Source organism: Marmota flaviventris, chromosome 1, assembly GCF_047511675.1.
Source record: "Marmota flaviventris isolate mMarFla1 chromosome 1, mMarFla1.hap1, whole genome shotgun sequence".
NCBI lineage: Eukaryota > Metazoa > Chordata > Mammalia > Rodentia > Sciuridae > Marmota > Marmota flaviventris.
Genome location: NC_092498.1, coordinates 107,071,562 through 107,092,297, shown reverse-complemented (window position 1 = coordinate 107,092,297; position 20,736 = coordinate 107,071,562). Strand labels below are relative to the sequence as shown.

General features: G+C 33.8%; 1 protein-coding gene across 1 annotated transcript in view; it reads right to left on the bottom strand.

The window, feature by feature from the left end:
• Window positions 1–16,579: 16,579 nt before the first annotated feature.
• The window catches only part of Vwc2 (von Willebrand factor C domain containing 2), a 155,014-nt gene continuing 150,857 nt past the window's right edge, over window positions 16,580–20,736 (bottom strand). Inside the window, exon 3 of the mRNA XM_071608624.1 lies at window positions 16,580–17,091. Within this exon, the coding sequence (XP_071464725.1) occupies window positions 16,940–17,091 (152 nt within the window). The 3' untranslated portion in view covers window positions 16,580–16,939. The remainder of the gene's footprint in view (window positions 17,092–20,736) is intronic.

Genomic DNA, 20,736 nt, shown 5'->3' with positions numbered 1-20,736 from the left:
TTGTGTGAACTTTTTATTTATCTTATATGTACCATTAGGGAGCCAGAATTTCCTTAATATTATGATATATGTCTTTCCATAGAATTTTATTCATTTCATTTATGTAATTTCAATGAATTTAGAATTTTATTTCTTTAGCAAAAATAGTATAACACGGTTAAGTATTTCTAAATATCAGACAGTTGCTAACATCTAGAATATTATGTTGCTTACAAAGTTTCTCTGTTATATGTAGTATTCTGATTGACATCTTTATGAAAATCCTATGGCATTTTAAAAATCATCTTCATGATGAATACCCAAAAGTAGAATTGCTAGACTTAGATATTTCTAATCCTTTGGATAATTTGAGACATCATTTACTAAATAATTATTCTAATTTATAGTATCACCAGTGATATGTCAGAGCTCATATTTCACTGTTCCCTCTCGGATGTCATTTTAAAGATTATTATCTGATAGATGGAAAGTTTCCCATATTTTCATATTTTTAGTACTAGTGAAGTTCAAAGTTTTCTTATATAATAATTCTGCTGTTGCTAATGATAATATTTATTGAGTACTTATTATTTTGTTGGAAACTCTTCACATAGATTTTCGTAGTTTGCCAAACTGATTTTTAATGTTCTCATTTCATATATGAAATATGAGTCATAATTATTAAATGATTTTCCCTCATTTACACATCTGCTGAGTTGTGAAGTTGATTTCAGCTTCAATTTGGTTCTGCTGCACATTACCAAGAGCCCTGGCTCCCTGGTCTCTGTTAGCTGGTGCAGAGGCTCTATGGTGTCCTGACCTCTGGCCATTTGGGCTCTTCTCCTTCATTCCTAGCACAACTTCTGTCCTCATGGTTGCAAGTGCTATTAGGTCTCCAGGCACTTCATTTGCCTTCCATTCAGATAAAAAAAATGAATATACAAACCCATTATAAGACTTACATTATCTCTAACAGAATAGTGTCATAGGCCATTTGACACTATAAAGGAGACTGGAAATAGATTAATTTTGATCTCTTTAATACAGAAAAAGGAGTAAAAAGGGGGTACTCCCTTTAACTAACCTGCATTGATGCATACCTTCACATTAATAAATTCTATATGTAGTATGCTCATTCTGTCCCCCATGTAATACAACTTCAAATTCTTACTCAGTTACTTCATCCAAGTTGAATGTCAGAGTCATAGGTAATGTGTAGAAGTTTCCTCAAGGTCCAGGGTCTCTGTGGTCTAGACAGTTTGCCTCCAACCAACCTAATAGAAAATGGATAAAAAGTAACTAATTGAAAACTCCCATGCAGGAACAGGAGGGAAAAGAAACACTTCTGGTCACCAGCCAAGTAGACAAAAAACGGTGAGATTTTTCTCAAACTGCAACACCTCTTCCACTTCTTTGCTATGAACAAGATTTCTTGGTGTCTTAGGCATAACTACTACTTCTGCAGCAACTGTTCCATCAACAGCAGAATCTTTGTTAAAGGCTTTGAATATGTTCACATGTGCCTCCGAAACCTTATTATGAAAGTTGTTCTTGCATTGCTCTATGACTTTTCCCATGCTGCAACAATGTTTCTGATGGTATTTAGAATGTTGAAACCTTTCCAAAACTTTTGAAGCATTTGGTCAGATTCATTCTCTTCAATAGTCTGTGCAAATGTTCAGCATAAATAACATCCTCTGAACACAGCTATTGCATCTTTGTGCAGTGTGATTGTGTTATAAATTTTACATTAAGATATGCATCACAGATATGCTATAGATGCCCTGATCAGAAAGAGCATGATTGGGATGTTTTACATTCAATATTCTCTTGTTTATGTAATAAAATGGTTCAAAAACCATTCTTCAGACAATATTGATGTCATCCAGGATTTGTTGGCAATTATAAATGGAAGCATATGCTTGCTCACATTCTTGAGTGCTCTAAGGTTCTCTGTTTGCTGCAGTATTTCCCTCCCCAAAGCAGTGTAACATCATCTTTGAATGTCTTGAATCCTAGAATTTTCTTGACTCCTAATGAATGCATGTACACTCCAGCATATATTTCCAGAACAAGCTAATTCATCAAGATCCAATTATGTATTCTGGCAAATAATTCTCATCTGCAGCAATCCCATGCAGCTTTTCCTGAAAAGCTTGATACTTTCAATATTGTTTCTTATGGCCTTACCATTGACTTTCATATTATGAAAATCATGACATCTTTGCAACATGGAACAACCCAGGCCCTGCTATAAGCATGTACACACATGTATCATTTGCCCACTCTTAGAGTATCAAAGACTTCTTGCCTTCGCCTGCTGTTAGGTCATCCTTTTCCTGTTATCTGGCTCTTCTTAGAGCTTTCTTTTATCTGAGCCTGTTGACTAAACTGGGATCTATGAGAAGCAAAAAGAAAACAGGGAACTCTGTAATGTGCTTCCTCAAATTCCAGGGTCCTAAGATGATAGTTGCTTTCTTTACAACTCTCAGAATCTTCTTATGCTGCTGCTTATGCTATGTGCATTATTTTAGTAATCAAAGGGAGGACCTGGGAAGAATAGTGCAACTCTATCTTGACAGAACCAGGAGTCTCACATTATATAATTCTAGTATCTCATTAACATCTGTGAAAGTCTCTAGCGCTAGCCCCTTTTCTACGCCTGATACTGGCTATTTGTGCCTTCTCTTCCTTTTTGTTCTTGACAGGCAGATCATTTGGAATTGTTTCTTTACTTTGCAACATAAGGTGACTTTTTGTTTAGTTGGTTTTTTTGTACTGAGTTGTATCAATATAATTGTTATCAGAATCAATAATCCATACGCTTTCAGTTCTTTATAATGAGGCTTTCTTTATGACTCAATGTAAAGTTTTTGTTTATATATTTTTTACATATGCTAATGAAGTATATACATTCTGTAATTTTTTCATGAAGAAGTATGTACACATCCATTAAGCCAAATTTGTTAATTATGTTGTTGACTTCTGTATTATTTTTATGATTTTTTTCTCCTATACATTCCATCAGTTACATTTTAAAAACTACATAAATTATAGTATGCACACTTTCCTTATCAAGACCCAATACTTATTTATGCTTTTATCATTTTTTATCCTTATCCTTTAAAAACTGCAGTTGAGATAAAGATGTTGAAATAAAATGAAAACTGAAAAAACCTCACTATCAATAGATAATCCCTAAAAGAAATACAAAGGAGAATTCCTTAGGGGGGGATTCCCAATTAAAAGAAGGACTAAAACCCAACAAAATGGCAAATGTGTGGAATATAATAATAGTAATAATTTTTCAGAATTAGAATGAATGTACATCAAACCAAGACATGTAATTAAGGAAAAGATAAATGGAGATAAACTGTACTATGACTTTTGCATCCTCTGCAAAAAATGAGAAAACACAAAAGTTAACTCAAAATGGATCAAAGACCTATGAATTAGAACAGAAAATTTGCAAGTGGTAGATGAAAACATAGACACACTACAACATATTGGCACAAGCATTTACTTCCTTAAACCCTAAAGCTCAAGAAATAAAACCCAGAATCAATTGAGAGAGCTTGAAATTAAAAGGTTTGTACAGCACTGGAAATGAGCATAAAGATAGAGCCTACAGAATGGGAGAATATCTTTGCGAGGTACTACTCAGGATTAATATACAAAATATATAAAGAACTCAGAAAACTTAACACAAACCCCTACCCCCCAAAAAAAATTTTTAAAAAACCCAATCAATAAATGGGCAAAATACAAAACATTTCTCAGAAGAAAAACAAATGGCCAATTTCGCCACATCCTGCTCGAGGAGGAAATAAGTAACCCGTGTGGGCTGGCCGAAAGTAAAAGGCTAAAAAAGTAGTATTAAGAAATAAAAACAGGGCTGGGATTGTGGCTCTGTAGTAGAGCACTTACCTTGCATGTGTGAGGCACTGGGTTCAATTCTCAGCACCACATATAAATAAAGGCCCATTAACAACTAAAAAATATATACTTAAAAAAAAAGAAATAAAAACAAAGGACACAAGAAATGTAGTAGTGGCTTGATGGGTGGAAAAGACTTGATGGGTCTGATCTTAACAAAGGGAAAAAGCCCTGGAATACTTTATTTATAGTGAAACACATCAAAGGAATTTATTGTAAAGGAAGGGTTTCTCAAGGTAAACAAGAAGGGAGAGGCTATGGGGAACTTGGCTTGATTGGAGACTTATCAATTGTGTAGTAATTCTTTCTCCCCAAGCAGCTGGGTCCTCAAGACTAGTTGGGCGCACTGGTATCTCTTTCCATTTCCAGGGAGTTGCATTTGAACCTAGGGCAGTATGAACCAATAAATTCCACAGTATCATAGAATTCTCTTTGAACAGGACAACGGAGCAATCTCAGGTTGGTAAAATAGCACTGAGAGTTCTCAGACAGGCACACCTCCGCTTAGCAAAGTTTTCAGCTCACAATTCTTTTGCGGCTCCCAACAGGTCAACAAATACATGAGAAAATGTTCAATATTCCTTATCACACAGGGAAATGCAAATCAAAACTACATTGGGATTTCATCTCATTTCAGTTTAAATGGCAATCATCAAGAATACAAATAATAAATGCTGGCAAGGATGTGGAGGAAAATGTTCACTTTTACGTTGTTGGTGGGATTATAATTAGTACAAACACTTTGGAAAGAAGTATGGAGATTCCTTAAAAAACTAGGAATGGAACACCACATGACCCAGCTATTCCACTCCTCAGTATTTATTGAAAAGAACTCAAATCAGCATACTGTACTGACACAAGCACATCATTTATAGCAGCACAATTCAATACATAGCCAAGTAATGGAACCAGCCCAGGTTTCTATTGACAGATGAATGGATAAAGAAAATGTGGTATATATACATGATGGAAGGTTATTCAGCCATAAAGAAGAATGCACTTATGACATTTGTCAATATATGGATGGTGTTTTAACCAGCTTTCCCCATGCTATGACCAGAAGATCTGACAAAAACAAATTAGAAGGAAAAGTTTAGTTTGGCTCACAGTTTCAGAGGTTTAGCCCTTGGTTGGATGACTCCATAGCTCTGGGTCCTAGGAGAGGCAGAACATCATAGCAGAAGGTTGTGGCATAGAAAAGCAGCTCAGAACATGATGCAAGGAAGCAGAGAGCTCCACTCATCATGGTCAAAATTTAAACCCCACAGCACACCACCAGTGCAGCCCCACATTACCTGCTTACAGTAGCCACCCAGTTAATCCATATCAGTGGATTAATCCAAAAATTATGCTATAACTTTTATAATCTGATCACTTCACCCCTGAACCTTCTTGCATTGTCCCACATGTGAGCTTTTAGGGGACACCTTATATCTAAACTGTAACAAATAGAACCGGAGAACATCATGCTAAGTGAAATAAGTCAGACTTAGATAGTCAAGGATCCAAGGTTTTATTTCATATGCAGAAGCTAGACCAAAAAAAAAAAAAAAAAAAGTGTGGGGGAATTCCATGACAATAGAAGTGGAGTAGGGGATTGAGGGAGAGGGAGGAGGGATGGGAAAAGAGAGGAGCTACTGACTAAATTATACAATGTACATATGTGAATATACCACAGTGAAATTCACCTTTGTGTATATCTATAAAGCACCAATTTTAAAAGCAATAAATAAATAGAAGGTAGACAAGAGTAGTAAAGGAAGAGGACCAGAAGGAAGGAGGAGAGCAGGGAAAAGAAGTATTGAGGACTGAAATGGAGTGAATTTTATCCTATGCATGTATGACTATGTCAAAATGAACACCACATAATAGTTTTATTATGTAAAACTATAACATGCTAATAACATTTTAAAAAGCATCAGTAAATACTAATCTTGATAAGTTACAAATGTATACTATAACTTTTAGGGTACTTGTCCTGTATATGGAATTCTAGGTTGGTAGTTCTTTTCCTTCGGTATATTGGAAATCTTCAACTGCTTTAGATATCCATGGTTTCCTTTGATATTAGTTAGTATAATTGTTTTGCCTGGAATCTGTGTCCTGCAGCTGCTTTTGGGATTTACATTTTTTGTTAGCTTCACTGTAGTTGGTCACTTAGGAATTCTTCATTGGATTATTATCTTTCATTAACTTAAAGTATTATTGCCATTATCTTTTCAACTATTACTTTTCTGCTCCATCCTGCTCTTTCTTGCCTCTGGAACTTCAACTTTGCACTACATTCTTTACTCTCATCATTTTCTCTCTGTGCTTCTTTTGATTTGTTTTCCAATTCATTATTCTCTCTGAAGCTGTGTCTATTTTTGAGGTTGAACCTATTCAACTGAGTCTTTGATTTCAGATATTTTTATTTATACAATTCTTATTTTGTTCTTCTCAGTTTTGCTATGGCAGTTTAGATTTCTAGTCCTCTGCTGAAATTTCCATTTTTTTCCCCCTGTAGTCTCATTCATTTATATCCTGGGTATCATTATCCCCTCATTGGGAGATCCTATGTTTCTGTTCGTATTGTTCTATTGTTCTTTAATTTTGCTCCTTTATGGCCGTGTTGCTTTATGCCCTGTGTGCCTCTTTAATTTTGATAGTATGTAAAATATTGTACTTGAAAATGTTTAGAATTAATTTAGGACCAAAGACTTTGTTATCTTCTTCCAGAGTGGAGTCTGAAGGCACCCACAAATTGGGGTTATTGTGACCTAGTTTCAGTAGTTGAGATTTTCTGGGGCAATCCACTGATTTAGTTCAGAGGAGCCCTGAGTCACCCTCAGATCACCTGTGTAGCTCATAAATGGCCCTTGGGGGCCACAAACTGAAATATGGGAAGGTTACTCATCCTTGGAGTACCTCAAGTCCAAATTTAGTCACCATTAACTTTTGAAATATCAAAAAAAAGTCCACTTCATTTCTTCAGTATCTTATTCCAAGTAAGAGATATATTCCAGGAAAAAAATGCTCAGAATGTTAGGCTGAACTTGGATTTGGGCTTTTCCAGGTTCTTGGTCTGATAATTTTTGTTTTCTCCCCTAAGTTTTGAGTCATCAAGTGGCTTGAAGAAGGAATGTATATGACTTTTCAGTTTTAGCAGTTGCCCTTGTTAGAAGGATTCTTCTAACTTACCTCAAAAGAAATTTTTTTGGTTTTCATATTTTTTAAGAATTGCTCCAAGCTACAGAGAAATTCCATAAAAATAATCCAAATTTAAGATATTTATTTACCATTAGTCCATATTTCTAGAAATGTAGTTTAATAATCTTTACATTTACTTTTTGAAATGGCATTAAAAATGTATTATCACAGTATCATTATTATATTATAGCTCTGACTCCACTGTAAAGCCCTGTCTATCTTTCATTTAAATAACAGAAACAAAAGTTATATATCTGAATAAGTCTCAAGAATTCTATTTATATATAATATATTCAGATATATTCAAAATATTTGAAGCATTGTCAGTATTTTTAAGACGTATTTTATTGATCTTGTTTAAAGTACTTAAAAAGGCTAAAATAAATCAAAAACTTCTCTTCAATGTGATTCTACCTGGAAATGCAAAAATTCAATTGAATAAATATTTTATTTTGTAAATTAGTTCAACATACATACCCATTCAACAACACATACAAATTAGGCCTAATTATATAAATTCAGCTCCACATAAAATTAAGGTGTTACAAACACATTTTCTCTGGCATATGTACCATATAAATGGGGTAAAATTAAGATGTTATATAAATCATATATCTTAAATTTAAACATGAGAATAAAGTATAAAAATGAGCTATAATTTGTTTATTTGATTAGAATTTTTAAAATATTTTAATTTCAACCTTCTCATATTTCCAGTAAAAACTAATATAGACCTTGGGCTTTATAAATATTATCTGTCCTAGTCTGTGTTTTCAAATAGTCACTCATTTAATCCTCCTAGGAAGTGGTTGATGCTCCTGTTCCTGTTTTACTAATGAGCAATCTTGAACTACAGAGAGGTAGTAAGGTGTACTAGATAAGCAACCAATAAGTGGCATTCGAACTGGAGGTAGAGCCAGACCACCAAAGGCCAATATCATTACCAATTTATATTAAACCAGAGATTGCAAATAATATTTATGACATAAATGTTAAATGGATGCTCCAGCCTTTATTTTTGGAGATTGTGACTTTATAGGTATGGAATAATGCCAAGGCCAGGAATGGCAATGTCTATCCTTTAAGCTCCTAATATCTCTACTCAGACTCAGACCCATCTATCTAACCAAGAGATCCCACCATTGTTTCCTGAAAGTATTATGAGCGTTCACTTTTTATCAACTTCCTCTCTTTTCTCCTAACCTGAATTTCCTTTGCTATCTTGAACATGAGCCCAATATTCTCCATTGAACAGGAAAAATGGTGATTGGCAATTTATTGTTATCCTTGGTAGATAATACTGATGTTATCTGATCAACTTGTATAGAACGTGAATACTTCACCACTGAACTTATAAAAATATATTTTTTTCAGTTTATGGAAAACTGTAATTCATAAATGCAATAAATGCATTCTTTTAGTAAAGTTTTCCTACAACCTTTAAAAAATAAAAACAGTAAACTATGACATCTGCTATATGGTACAACATCACACATCTGGTAAATCATGCCATTTAAAATGGCTTATGAATTTTCAAATACTATATCTATGGAATAAGAATTTAAAATGTTTTAATAAGTCATAAATAATACACAAATACATACACATCTTTATACACATGCTTATGATTATGTGCAAATAGTCATATAGATTTATGTAGCCTTATTTACATAGACAGAATGACAAGGTCCAGAGAGCATGATCTCCCTCATCTCCCATGCACTTTTCACTGCTTAATGTCCAACTTACTTTAATTTCTGACCTAAAAGGAATTCCTAGCCAGTGATCATCACTTCATTTGTCTTTTGTTTTGATTACATGCCACTGTTTCTATCTACTTTTCAATTTCAGTGAATTCAAAGGATACTTTGTTTAGCCATTTGTATAAATACATGTATGTATAGAAAAAAAAACTTCCAGTTGGAAAAATTCGGTAATTCTTTATCACTCAAAAAGCAATTTTCAAAATTATTTTCTTTTTATTTTTAAGAAGGGGATTCATAATGTATTCAATTTGGGGGGTTTATAAATCATACTTATTATAGTTTAAATGTTTCTATCACACCTCATAATTACCTTCATTACTCTAAGTTTCAATATTTCCATATCCAAAATTAATTATCCCATTAACTTTCTCTGTTGATTACTATATAACTTTGTTACTCCTTTCAATAACACTTTTGCTTTCTATTGTATGAAATTAGCCCATTATGTATCTTTTTTAATACCTTCATTTTATTTATTTATTTTTATATGGTGCTGAGGATTGAACCCTACCACTGAGCCACAAGCCCAGCCCCGCATTATGTATCTTTTAAAGACAAGGTTCTTGACTTAGAAGACCCATTTTAATTCTCACTTAAAGGCTGTTATTTTTAACACATGTGTATTTATGTATACATTTAAGGTATCAATTGGCCATAATTAATCTATAACCCACAAAAAGATATACAGGGAATAATATTTTTAGTGTCAAGCACCTTACTGCAATGATGCCTTTTTTAAAATAGAAAAGTACTCTTTAAGAGAAAATAGAAAGGACCAAGTGGATGATGCTACACAGGTCTGGCCACTGATCTTGGAGGGAACCTCCCTGTCCTCCAGCCATCTTCACCATCACTGTCACCTTTTTGATTGGGGACAGTTTTTGTTTTGAGTAATAACAGATACTTTGAAATCACAAACTTATCATTATGTAACATGGCCAGATTGCTTTTATAATTAATTTGTATTAATTAAAATAAAATTTATACATTTTAAATGAAGAAACTCTATATAGGGTCTATAAAGTAGGCACTTAATTTTTTTGGGGGGGCGGAGGGGAAGGAGTTCAATTCCAGGATTGAACCCAGGGTGCTTAAAACTGAGCCACATCCCCAGCCCTGTTTAGTTTGAAACAGAGTCTCCCTAAGTTGCTTAGGGCCTTGCTAAATTGTTGAGGCTGGCTTTAAGCTTGTGATCCTCCTGCCTTAGCCTCCAGTGCTGCTGGGATTACAGGGGTGTGCCACTACACTTAGTTGCACTTAAATTTTTTTTTAAGTCACTAATACCATCTAACATTAACTTCATAATTTTTCACTAACTGCTGTTTATCAGGAAATAGCAACATTTTGTTTACAATGATAAATGTCAATATTAATATTAACAATTTTAATGCAAAAAGTTCAAAATGACATGCTATAACTTTCTTTTATTGGCTTAAGGACTTCAGTGGGTATGTAGACTAAGAGTTCTAAGGGCTCTAAGGTAGCACATTACTTAATCACCCAGACCTAAACTATATTGACTGACACACAGAACATACACAATAAATATTTATAGAATGGAATAAATGATTGGATAAGATTAGCAGCTGCTCACCTAGAAAAACAGTGCTATCCATATGAAACCTGAGTATGCCCCTTGAAGACAGTGGAATTTTCTGGGATTGGAAACCAGTGAAAATTAGCCTTGGCCCATCAATTAAATTTGGAAAATAAACCCACCAGCTGCTAATTTTCTCATTGACATTGCAGAGTTGTTAAGAGGAAAAAATTAGATAAGAGAATTTAAAATCATAGTGTCATGATTATTACCTAATAAATGGCAGTTTATTTACCTTCAGGAAGCTAATATGATTCATACCATCATATTTTCTGTTTAAGTACAAGAAAAATGGCTAAACAAGAACATATAAAGCACTACTGATGGTTAAGAATGATTTTAACATGAGATCTAGATAGAGTTTAGTTAGGAATCAAAATTATGACAAACATTTAGAGTAGGGAGGTCCACAGGATTTTTGTGAGAAGCTACATTTTACTAGCAAGTATCAAGAGTGCCATGGTTGAATTAGGAAAATACGTTGCTGTTAACTCTATATATTTCTGGGGAGTTATATGAAAGAGTAGTTTTGAAATTCTGTCTAATTTCTAACATCCCTGATCTGAAAGCAAATGAGCATACTTCAAATCACACTCTGGTGAAAAGCAAAGTCTAGCTGAAAGTCACTAGACTGAATCTTAGGCTGTTTCTGAACTTCCCTGAGCTTGCATTTACCTTGCAAAGAGAACAGTGTTACCCAGTATTTATGGAAATCCTGAAGTTAAAAGAGGTATTTCATAGCTATTGGTTCATATGAAGAGATTGCTTACTGGAAATTTTTCACTTTTCTTCCAGTTTAATTGTAAGAATTACCTGCTAAGGAAGCAAATAATCCCTGAGAACAAACAGAAATAAAAATATAATTGTATTTGTTTCAAAATGTAAATATAATGAAGAGAATTAGAAAATGAATATTCTCATAAATTAACTTGGAAACAATTCTGCCTAAAATTTAAATTCCAGGAATTGAGAAAATAAGAAAGATTAATCATTAAATATTATGAAAATTTAAATAAAATTGGGAAATATTTCTACTTACTGAAAATTGAATTAGAAATTAAGGTGGCAATATTCCTTTTAATTATCAGGTTGCATCATAACATACTCAAATGATATCAGGTATTTTCTTTGATTAGTCTTGATAACTCTGTGCCTATATAATGGCTCAGCCATGAACTTTATGTACTTCTCTGAACATAACAGGTAGGGGTGAAAGGTATATATTTCTTGGATTACAAACAGCCCATGAGTCAAAAATTTGGAACACGTTTTCATTTAATTTTTCATGTTTTTAAAACGTTGGGTGAATACTCTCAGCCAGATTTTCAATGTCACTTACTACTCAATGGGATTTATTCACTTAAAAATTAGGCATTTGGACTTAGTTAATTTCTTCTGTTTTTTTGGTGTGTGTGTGTGTGTGTGTGTATGTGTGTGTGTGTGTGGTGTGTTTTAAAGCTAAAATAATAGCCAATGCTTGGCAAAATTCATAGTTAAGTTTGACATTGTGGTGACAACCATCACTTTTGAGTACCTTTCCAACAGGCTAAGGAACCTGCCGTATTTCTTCATAGACAACTCATTTTATTGATTTATTTTATCAGTCCCCTATATACCTAGTGTTTATGTTATATAGAAAATTACAAAATGCAGAAATTTTCAAAATCATAAAATTTAAGATAAATCTGCATTTCAGAAACTGAAAATAAGCAAGTAAATTTCAAAACTGCAAACAAGACTTCTTTTATCATTAATATGTATGTCTCTTCAATATAAAAATTTTCTTCAGCACCAGAACCTTTACTCCAAAACCAATAATTTTTTTCCTGACTTCATCAGAAATGGCCAGTGGCTACCAAAGTTCACTCTAAACTATTACAATGAAACATTGGGGAATTTGTTATGTACTGACTACTTGAGATCTGCAAGTTAAGTGAGAAACCGAAAAACAACAGGGAAGAAAAATAATACTGGGAAGTTATATCTGTCTTAAGCAAGTACCTATGTATTAACAGACTGAATTCAATTCACCAGGCCTTCAACATAAAGATACTAGGTAAAATTTAGACAACTGAATATCTCATAATATAAATTAAATTTACAAATAATAGAGCAAACACATAACTATAATGCAAAGTATATATTATTTTTAAACCATATACTAAAACAAAATACCAAATTAATGTTGACAGGAACATACAGTAATAATCCAGTTAAAGACTACAGAAGCTGTATTATAAACAGTGGCACTATTGTTGTACATTGAAAAAAAAATGGCTACTATCTTAACTTGTTGAGAAGGATCCATGGAGCAAAATCTGGGAAAGAAATAGACTGTTGTCAGAGGAGGGTCTGGATACTCAGGACCTTCAGCTAGTAGTGCATTGTTTCCTGGTGTAGACTTGAGCCTAATTTTGAAGATATTAGTTGGCCATACTGAGGAGTTTGGCTGTAAACTTCTGTGTGCAATCGAAATCCTCAAAGAATTCAATTAAAAATGAGATCTTTGCTTAGAATACTAAAATAGTAAAAAAGAGGTTGGTTTTGAGTGAGGAATTGGTAGTAAGTAGGCTATTTCATTTCCACTGTGGAACAATGAGAACTACAGCTTTGGAAGTGCAACTGGAATGTAAAAAAGTTATGTGCTGTAAAAATGCATTTATACCAGAATAAATGAATTACGCTCTAAATATAATCTTTCAGGATAACTATTTACAACATCAGCCATTGACAGATGCTGCTAGTGAGACAAAAAAATAAGGAGTGAGTAGGTACAGTAAGAAGTTAAGGTTACAAATTATATTGGCCAAAGAAAGCATAAAATATATCACCAATGGTGCTTGTTTGTATTTTTGATTCTTCCCAGTATTCAGATGGAATGATATTTAGATTACTTTTCTTCATTGTGTGTGTTAGAGAAAAGTCTGATTTTAAACAAACCTAAGTAGACTTGATTTCTTGCCTATTGAAGAAAATGTGATAAATTATTAATATTGGTAGCCCATGCTTTATATCTATAATTTTGTTTTCTGTATGTTGAAAGAGTGTCCATTTAAATAATAGATTTAATTTTCAACAATGCTTGTTTGAAATACTGCATATATGTTTCAAGTGAATGTACATATTAAAGAAACATTTCACTGCTTGAACCCAAAACCAAAAATAGAAAATATGTGCATTTTCTGAAAATTTAAAGACTTCAAAACATTGTGTACATACAACATTATGCTGGGAAAGTCGATAGAAGCACTGCTCAAACATACTGTATTCACGATGCCACAAACTTAAAAATGGATGATAATTCATCCTTAACATGTTTTATTACACAAAAGATATATTATAAATATTAAAAGTATATGAATAAGCATATGAAAATTAGGCTCACAGAATATAAACTACTTGAAGTCAAAAATACTCTGGCCCTCCATCTGTACCAGCTGTAACATCACTGGGGCCTCTGTGACTTGGCTCACGATTAATGTTTTTTGCACCCAAGAATGACATATATGTTTTTGAAAGTATTTTATCTAAGACTTCTGTGAAATGCAAATGAAAGTACTAAAAAATCTACCCCAAAAGGAAATATGTCCTGTGGCTGAAAGATACTTGAAAATTTCTAAAGTATCAGACAACATCCCAGAACTATTCTATAATTTACATAAGAAGCTTCATATAGGCTTAAAAGTTTAAAATAAATTCATATAATACATTTGTAAGCACAATTTCCTTTTTTATTTGAATAAATAATCTAAGAGTTATTAGATACTTGTTGATCAAAACTATTGGAATTTGGAGAATTATGGCTTTCCAAAAACTTCTGTACTTGAATTGTGAGGCTTTTTTAGTTCTATGTCCAAACAATTATATTTTGGAATCAGATAACTTGGGGTCATACACTCCTCTTTTTATTATGTAGTTATTGAAGTTATCATGCTTATCGAGTAGAACAATTTAATTGGTGAAAATCTCAGCAAAGAATTCTGTGGGAACAGAGGGGATAAAAAGCAAATGTCTACCTGAGATAGCTATGTAAATGTGACAGCATGAATTATCTGCAAGGAGATGAGTAGCTTTTGTTCAACAACAATGCAGATCATTCCATTATTATTAAGTATGTGCAGTGTTATTCATCCAAATTCTGCCATGTTTGGTGTATGTACTGTTCCTTATGAGGAGAAACAAGTGAGGGGGTTGAAATGGACACAGGAAGAGAGATACTTAGGGCCATAGCAGCCACTGATCTCCAGCCCCCAGGAGTAGTTGAGACAATTGTGTCCCGACCACTTTATACTGAGTGAAAATCAATTTCCCCATATGAAACTCTATTTACTCTCTGTGCAACAAAATTCTTGGTTTCCTGCAATTCTCCCAGCATTTAAGATTCTTACCGCTGTCATTGTTTCAGAGCTCACTGTCCTGTCCATTCTGAGAGGGATTGTATTCTCAAGGGAAATAGGAAAACTTGGCTTTGTAGACTGGGGCTGTAACCACATTGTGTTTTGTGGGAAGAGAAAATGCTGTGCGCTTGCTGGGGGACATAGCTCAATAGCCCACCTACCCAACTGGTGTAGGGTCATTTGTTGGCAAAATGGTACCTTTATATAACCTAGTCTCAGAAAAACTACTGTTGAGTAATGGAGGAATAGCTAATATCATCTTTAATACTAAAAGTTAAGTTTTAAAAAGCTGATCATACCTGAGAGTAATTAGCTAATAATTCCCCTGAGTATTTTCATGAAATTTATGTGCATGTTAATACACTTGACTCAAGATGTTCTTTATAAACAATATGAGCCTATGTAAATGTCCTGGTGATTCAGTTAGTGGTGGCTTCAATTTACTAAGGTCTACAATACTTCAACTTTTCACCAATGGCAGATGTACCAATTTTTCCTGAATATTATTTTTAATTAATGAACTTTTAATATAATGAGTGCCTCTCCTCTTTTTTTTTGTACTCTACCCTCCTTTTAGTAAGCTTTTCTAATCACTATTTTATGGTCTTTAGTTTGACTCCTAATATAATAACACAAATTTTTTATTCCAGTTATGCTTGAGACCAAAAGCATGTGAAGGTGAGAAACCACTCCTTATTCCTCTTTTGTAATTATAATCCTTTGTACTAAACACTGTGTAATTCAGAATTTTGTAATACATTAATCTATAGAAAAAGCACTTTAAAGGTTTAAAATAGTGATTGCAGTTTTGCTTTCTTCATCCTGCACCTATTAAGACCCTGACTACCTCTTTCATCAAAGAGCCAAGTGTCGATGTGATCCATAATGGTGGAACTATTCTCCAATTACACTGGTCAGATCAGCAACACTGTGCAGTGGCATCTTTTATTCTCTGTCCAAATGAAGAGGGGATTATATTTAAACACAGGAAATTTTAGAGTACACTTGACCTTCAGCTTTATATCTTTCAACATAATTGAACAAAAGAAATGCTTTCTCACTCTGCTCTTAATGGCAGATGCTCTGTTATGGAGGATGGATGCTTTATTCCCATTAATAATATGACCACACTGAACTGAGGATGGAGATATCTGTACCATGTTTACATTTCAGTTTCAAACTTGTACAGGATTTTCCTTCTATTTTCTCCAGGTAATCAAAGGACCCTTCCATTTTGAAGCATGCTTCAGCTTGATGGAACAATCATACAAGTTTTCCAGTCTATCGTATTCCTCATTTTAGGGAATGGAATAGAGTCATGCTTAGAAGAGAAGATAACAAAAATGAAATATATGTATATGTTTATTTATGGTCCACAACATAGGAGAGCTGTAAAAAGTGAAAAAGTGTATTAGTAATCTTTTATATCTGCATTTCCCAAATGAATGAGAATGAACTGATAAAAGCAATATGTTGTTATAAGAAGGTAGCATTATGTTTATGTGAATTTGTCTGTGCCTTCTAGGGATGAACATCAGAGAGATGTCTGTAATTAAATAGAATTTGGACAAGGTTTCAATAGAAACCAGTCCTATTATGATCCATTAATGGATGGATGCACTAGTCTGTGTGAAGCTGTGAAGGGGGACAGGCAACCCTTAGCATCCCCGTGTGATGCAATCAGAACTGACAAAGATATGCAGGTACACAGTGAGGACGGTTGACAGCACAGCATTTTTAATCTGTATCTATAGAAAACATTTATATAAGCTCTCTAATAGAGGGATTATAGAAATACATTTATTATATAATAGTGTACTTTAGTGTACTTACTGTGAAAATAGCACATTTATTTAGAGAGGGATTTTATGCCCAAAGTTCTTGTTGATGTTTTGAAATATATCCATCTCCTTCTTTTGCAGTAATTGTTACCAAGAAAAGCAAATGTACCAACTATTTTCCATGATTCCTTATCAAAAGTCTTCTCCTTTTGATTGATATTTCCCAGTCATCTAGAATGTTCACATCAGTAAAAGAGTCTAGAAAAACGTGAGAGTTTTTATATTGTGAAGTGTCTACATCTGCCTGCATTCGTGTCTCGTGCACATGGCCTGCCGCTCAATTCTCCATGTTCCTTCCTCATAAGTACAGTGACATATGGTGCACTCGTCGGTCTTCACTTCTCTGCCAGCTGGAATGACAGCAGTTTCTGCAAAGCAGTTTGGACCTGAAATGCAGAAGAACATTTTATACTAAGTGTGTGCATAAATATATGATCAATATAATTAGGTAATTAGCATTATAATATATATTTTATTCACTCTTTTTTATGAAGGATAGTGGGAAAGTCAGAACTTCAGTAAAATGAAGTACTTACTCTCCCTTTTTCATCTGAAATGGAACCAATGCATTTAAAATTTTATGAGTGATAATGCTGTGGTTTTCATTATCAGTCTATTCCATTTTGAGACCTTATGTATTGTCATATTTGCAATCATAGATTTAATTCATGCTAAGTAATTATAGGAAAAGCATTCTCATTAACCAAGACCTTCGGAGAACCAGTCATATTCCTCTTGACATTTTTTAGCAGAGCTCAAAGAATAAAACATCTTTAAGTAGCATAAATCCATCATACTTTCCATATCTCCTGGAGCAGGTTTTCAAACTTCATCAGACTTTTCGTCACCTGGAAGACTATACAAATGCTGGTTGCAGGTCCCACCCAAGATTTTCTGACTCCCCAGGATTGGGATGGGGCCCCAAAATTTGCTTTGATAAGTTCTTTAGTTGATGTGGCTGCTGTTTTGGGGGGATCACACTGTGAGAAGCCCCTCCTTAGCATGCTCCAGGGGTATATCTTCAACAATCTTCCATAAGAACTGAGGATCTCTGTAATTCAATTAACATTGATTATAACCTTGTCAAGCAATAAAGATGTCACAGCCACACTTCACTCTATAAGAAAGTCAAATATGTGAAGAAAATGAGTATTAGAACAATTTCCAATGTGAATTGGAACTAATTTTAAAAATCATTGGCTTTATGTTATCGTTCATACACCTACAACTGCTCTGCCTCCAAAACCCTCTCTAAAATTCCAACATAAGTAATCACTAACAAAGGCTCCAACTTAGAACTTTAACAATTTGTGAGATGGTTGGTGGAAGAAGACCCTCATCGTTGTACAAAATACATGTATGAAGATGTGAATTTGGTGTCAACATATCTTATATACAGAGATATGATAAATTGTGGTATAAAGGTATATTAAGAATTATTATGCAAAAAATAATAATAATGAGAGCTCGTGCAAAAATTAATTAATTTTTTAAAAAAAATTTTCATTCTCCAAATTTCTTTGCTTCTAAAGTCTTTGAGGATGTGCTCACAACCAAAACATGTTTAATTATAATGGGTAAAATCATCAAAGAGATAAAAAGATTCATCTGCAAAAATTTTAAAATTAATCCAAAAAAAGTGCTAGAGTAAAAATCAGCCCTTTTACACTTCCAAACTGTCTAAGTCACACTTTCTTGTAGCTATCTTTCAAATTAGCTCCAGAATGCTGTGCTTAGGACAAACACATAGGTGCACATGGCCCCTTTCTCCCTCCCTTGACTTGTTTTCTTCTTGTCTCCTATGGAGACACTGCTGGTAAAGTTCTGCCTGTGATCTCTTCTCTTCTCTTCTCCCTCAGACACCTTGAAGCTTTACAGTCATTCATTTGGAAATGACTCAACATTCTTTTTTGAGCTCAGGTTTTGTGCTTCCAGAGGAAAGCTGTCTGCACTGCGTGCTGATACCAGGTTGACCAAGCCTAGGCCTTGTGTCTTTTCAAGCTGACATCTGATGAGCTTTATTTACATTAAAGACAACCAATTCATAAATTTTGGTAAACTGTAATACTATTTAAACTCAAGACCCCTCCCTACCCAGTTGCCCTGGCATGATGTCCTGATACTCCCTGAACACAACCCTCTTCTGGCCACCCATACACTTCAGCACCACTTTCCGTGGCGTAGAATGAGTCTTCCTCTGCTATGTGAGATAAAAGACAGTGCCACAGTGGTCATTTAGGTGGGACCAACCTTGTGAAAGTGTTCCTAATTTGGTCATACTGTCTCTGCACAATTCCTGAGCTGCTATGAATTTTACAGTAGGCCTGAGCTCTCTGAAATGCTTTTTTCTTTCTGTTTACCATCTTTCTTTGCAGAGTTTGAGGACACAATCTGCTTCCAATTCAGCATAATATATGGCAGTGTGCTTTCCACACAGAAGGCACACCATAATTGCCCAGGAAACCTGTATCCTTAAATTATTTACAGGTTTTAAATCAATTTGGATTACTTTATTTTAAATCCATTTGGATTAAAAACCTGGTCCTGCCACTTAATAGTTAAGTAAGTGTGGACTAAATAATGTTTTGTACTTCATGCCAAAGAATCTTATGAAATAATACACCTCTCATATGCTTTTGAAAACTCCAACAAATATCCTTTTCTGAAATAATTTTTCTATGCCAGTGTTAATAGTCACTTCTAAAGGTTTTTGGTGATTTATTAGTTTATTTTTAATATCACTGATGGGTTTTGGTCTTTATTTTTCAATGTTTTGCAACCAACTGCAATTTTTGTTCTTTTTGATGTTCAAATTACCTAAAATTTGGCTAGAGAACTTCAAACCAGTTGTTGTATCTTTTGACATGCTTCTTTGGTCAATAGAAGCATCTTTAATTTCTGAACCAACATGACAATTTTAGCTCATATTTCCTAAATCTAAAATTAGCACTTTTTCCAAGGGACCTGATTCCTTTTAGTGGAGAATATATTCAGACATAAGACCTGAATATTGTATGCACTCATTGTACTGATCAGACACTGTTTGCAGGCCCTCTTCAGAGATGGGCACAGATAGAAATGTACATAAGAAATTTTAAAATTGTGATTTCATAATAAATAGTTCAAAAATTTTTCTTAGATTATATATATGTATGTATATACATATATATATATATATATATATATATATATATATATATATATATTTCTTTTATAATGAAACACTAAATTTATCAGTTTTACTTATTTAATTTATCTGATAGGTTTTAATTCCACATATATTTCTTTTTCTTTTCTTTCCTTTTTAAGCCTGGCTCTTGCTGTATAGCTGAGACCACCAGCAGGTCACCATGCTATCTTGTGTGACTTCTTTGACAGAAATTCTCCTTTATTAAAATCATTGACTAAGGTGGAAGTCCCGCCCCTGGCCTCCCATGAGGACTTATGAAACACAAAGGAGTTGGGAACTGCTGGATGTGGGTGGACCACCCAAGCACTGTCAGGTTGCAGCTCTAAGGCCAGGCACAAGAAGAAGAAATAAAAAAATTGTTAAATATTCACATTTTCAAATACTACAGTTACTTTTAGCCTATGGTTCACATAAAGCAATTTTAAAATTATATCAAAATATTATTATTAATTAATAATGAATACATTTTCTTTGCAATTCTTACAATATATTTTGTTTAAAAGTCACACCTGTAAACTCATACACTTGGGAGGCTGAGGCAGGAGGATCACAAAGTTCAAGGCCAGCCTCAGCAATTTAGCAAGATTCTAAATAGCTTAGCAAGACCCTGTCTCAAAATGAAACATAAAAATATCTAGGAATGTAGAGGAGTGGCGAAGTATTCCTGGGTTAAATATCCAACTGGAAAAATAAATAGAGTCACTCAATTCCTCTCAGTATAGTCATGTTATCAATAACATACTGTTAGTTACATTTGCTTCCATGTGTCCACTCTACCCATTACTACTCTGTCACCTCCCACCTCTGGCCTGTATAGTCAATATTTTCATCAATTTCTAAT